The sequence below is a fragment of the Ammodytes marinus genome (genome assembly GCF_949987685.1).
Source record: "Ammodytes marinus genome assembly, chromosome: 8".
Taxonomy (NCBI): Eukaryota; Metazoa; Chordata; class Actinopteri; order Uranoscopiformes; family Ammodytidae; genus Ammodytes; species Ammodytes marinus.
Window position 1 is genome coordinate 3,895,272 of NC_137212.1, and position 3,059 is coordinate 3,898,330.

General features: G+C 40.2%; 1 protein-coding gene across 1 annotated transcript in view; it reads left to right on the forward strand.

The window, feature by feature from the left end:
• Positions 1–2,727, forward strand: part of acer1 (alkaline ceramidase 1) — an 8,538-nt gene extending 5,811 nt beyond the window's left edge. Inside the window, exon 6 of the mRNA XM_080032378.1 lies at positions 2,449–2,727. Within this exon, the coding sequence (XP_079888504.1) occupies positions 2,449–2,626 (178 nt within the window). The 3' untranslated portion in view covers positions 2,627–2,727. The remainder of the gene's footprint in view (positions 1–2,448) is intronic.
• Positions 2,728–3,059: the final 332 nt, after the last annotated feature.

Here is a 3,059-nt window from a genome sequence, read left to right on the forward strand (position 1 = left end):
TCTCAGCCGGCATTATAATTGACTCTGCTTTCACAAAAAAAAGATAAAAGTGGTATGTCTTTAATTTACCAGGAACAGCTAAGTACTGGGATGTTTTCCAAACAAAGATTTTTTGAAAATCAGTATTTGGTTGTATGAAATAAAATAAAATGTGAAAAACTGGCTGTGCAAAAATATGGGTACCCTTGTGGTTTTGTTGATTTTAATGCCTGTAACAGCATGTAAAACTGATGACTTTAAACGCAAAGTTGGTTGGATTATGTTGTTAAGCCTTGAACCTCATAGAATTGTCTGTTTAATCATGAGAAAATGTATTTTAGGTGCCTAAATGCAAGTTGCACTTCGCTTTGACTCTCTGCTGAAGTGAGACAGAATGGGATCATCAAAACAGCTCCCAAAAGATCTGAAAAACAAAGATTATGCATTGTCATGGTTTAGGGGAAGGCTACAAGAAGCTTTCCCAAAGGTTTCAATTGTCAATTTCTACTGTAAGGAACGTTGTCAGGGAATGGAAGGACACAGGCACAGTTGCAGTTAAACCCAGGTCTAGCAGACCAAGAAAAGTACAAGAGCGGCATATGCGGCGGATTGTGAGAATGGTTGCACACAACCCAAAGATCACCTCCAAAGACCTGCAAGAACATCTGGCTGCAGATTGTGTATCTGTACATGGTTCTACAATTCAGTGCAATTTGCACCAAAACATCTGTATGGCCGGGTGATGAGAAGGAAGCCCTTTCTGCACCCATGCCACAGATACAGTTGCATGGAGTATGCAAAAGCTCATTTAGACAAGCCAGCTTCATATGGGAAGAAAATGCTTTGGACTGATGAGACAAAAATTAAGTTATTTGGTCTTTATAAAAAGCAGATGTTTTGGTGCAAATTGCGCTGAATTGTTGAACGATGTACAGATACACAATCTGCAGCCAGATGTTCTTGCAGGTCTTTGGAGGTGATCTGTGGGTTGTGTGCAACCATTCTCACAATCCTCCACCTATGCCGCTCCTGTTTTTTTCTTGGTCTGCCATGCCTGGGTTTAACTGCCACTATGCCTGTGTCCTTCCATTTCCTGACAACGTTCCCTACAGTCGAAATTGACAATTGAAACCTTTGGGAAAGCTTCTTGTAGCCTTCCCCTAAACCATGACAATGAACAATCTTTGTTTTTCAGATCTTTTGGGAGCTGTTTTGATGATCCCATTCTGTTTCACTTCAGCAGAGAGTCAAAGAGAAGTGCAACTTGCATTTAGGCACCTAAAATACATTTTCTCATGATTAAACAGACAATTATATGAGGTTCAAGGCTTAACAACATAATCCAACCAACTGTGTGTTTAAAGTCATCAGTTTTACATGCTGTTACAGGCATTAAAATCAACAAAACCACAAGGGTACCCATATTTTTGCACAGCCAGTTTTTCATATTTTATTTTATTTCATACAACCAAATACTGCTTTTCAAAAAATCTTTGTTTGGAAAACATCCCAGTACTTAGCTGTTCCTGGTAAATTAAAGACATACCACTTTTATCTTTTTTTTGTGAAAGCAGAGTCAATTATAATGCTGGCTGAGAGGGGTTCCCAAACTTTTTCATATGACTGTATATGTTGAGTATGTAGGAGGGAGGACGTTAGTAGGCCGTTTCAAACACAGCCATAGTCACTGGAGTTGAGATAGCTACATCAGTCATGATCCTGTCCAAGGTTGGGTGGTCCTACTTGATGGGGAGACTTCATTTCACAATACAGTACAAGGCCATTGTTGACCATCCTCTATCTCCTCTCTATTGAACTCTTCCTATCGATTTTACCGTAGGCTTCTCGCTCCACTGATTTGCTGCTACTTCAAGCCCCTGCAAATAAGAGCTACTCTCTCAATGATCCTTCGAGATTAAAGCATGTATAAGAGTATTTTATGGTTATGTTCAATTCATTGCGACAAGTTACAGTAAGGGTAATCAAAGCATTGACGTCTAATCAAAGTCACAATATCTTCCCAACTGTAGCCTCAGTGCTTTGGTTGACTAAACCCAAGAGAGTAACTTTGGGTCCGACATTGGGGGGGAAGGGAGGGGTTCAAATCCATATTTGGGGGCATTGCATTGGTCGGTTTTGTTGATGGATTGATTATTTGTGTTGGGGGGTGTTGCAACCCACCCCGCAAATTACGCCCCTTGATCAAGACTCCTCTGTTTTGTAAGCCAATCATTCACCTCAAACAACTCCGAACAACATCAGTGCATTGCAAGAACACATTTATTGTATTCACATTTACGGAGATGGGGCTGTGTCTTTCAAAGATATACTGATGTCGTTACCAGGCCATTGCTTAAATAAGACTTTGTTTCTTAGCAATTTTTGCCTGTTTAAATAAAGGTTGATGATGATGATGATGATGATAATGTTGCTCATTTGTATTGATTTCTGCTATCCGTCTCCTCCCAGGCACATCCTGATAGTGTTAGCCGTGGCCCATGCTACCACGCTCATCGCTTACCTGGACGCCCACTACGAGATCCCTTACTCCCTGCCCGGTCTGCAGTACTGGCCCTGTGACAGGTGGGGTTATGGGATACCTCACATTGTACTGACGGGCACCACCAAAACACACAAACGCTGCTGACAGAGTATATATTTTTTTTTATGACTTTTGTAAGGACATTTCTGTGAGAACAATTCATTAGTACATGAATGGCAAAGCTTATTAGCCAAAGTGTTTACTACAAAGATTTTGGATGCAGCCTGGAAAACAGACTAAGAAACTGTGTGTGTGTGTGTGTGTGTGTGTGTGTGTGTGTGTGTGTGTGTGTGTGTGTGTGTGTGTGTGTGTGTGTGTGTGTGTGTGTGTGTGTGTGTGTGTGTGTGTGTGTGTGTGTGAGATAGTACATTATGAGATCATTATATTTGGTGAATCATTATAAGTTACTACAAAGATTTTGGATGCAGCCGTTATTAATTTTATAATATAATATAAAAAAAAAATGCATTTTTGTGTTTTTGAAACGAATCATTCTGTCATACCCTTCAGAATAGTGCTGATTATGGAACGACCGAAA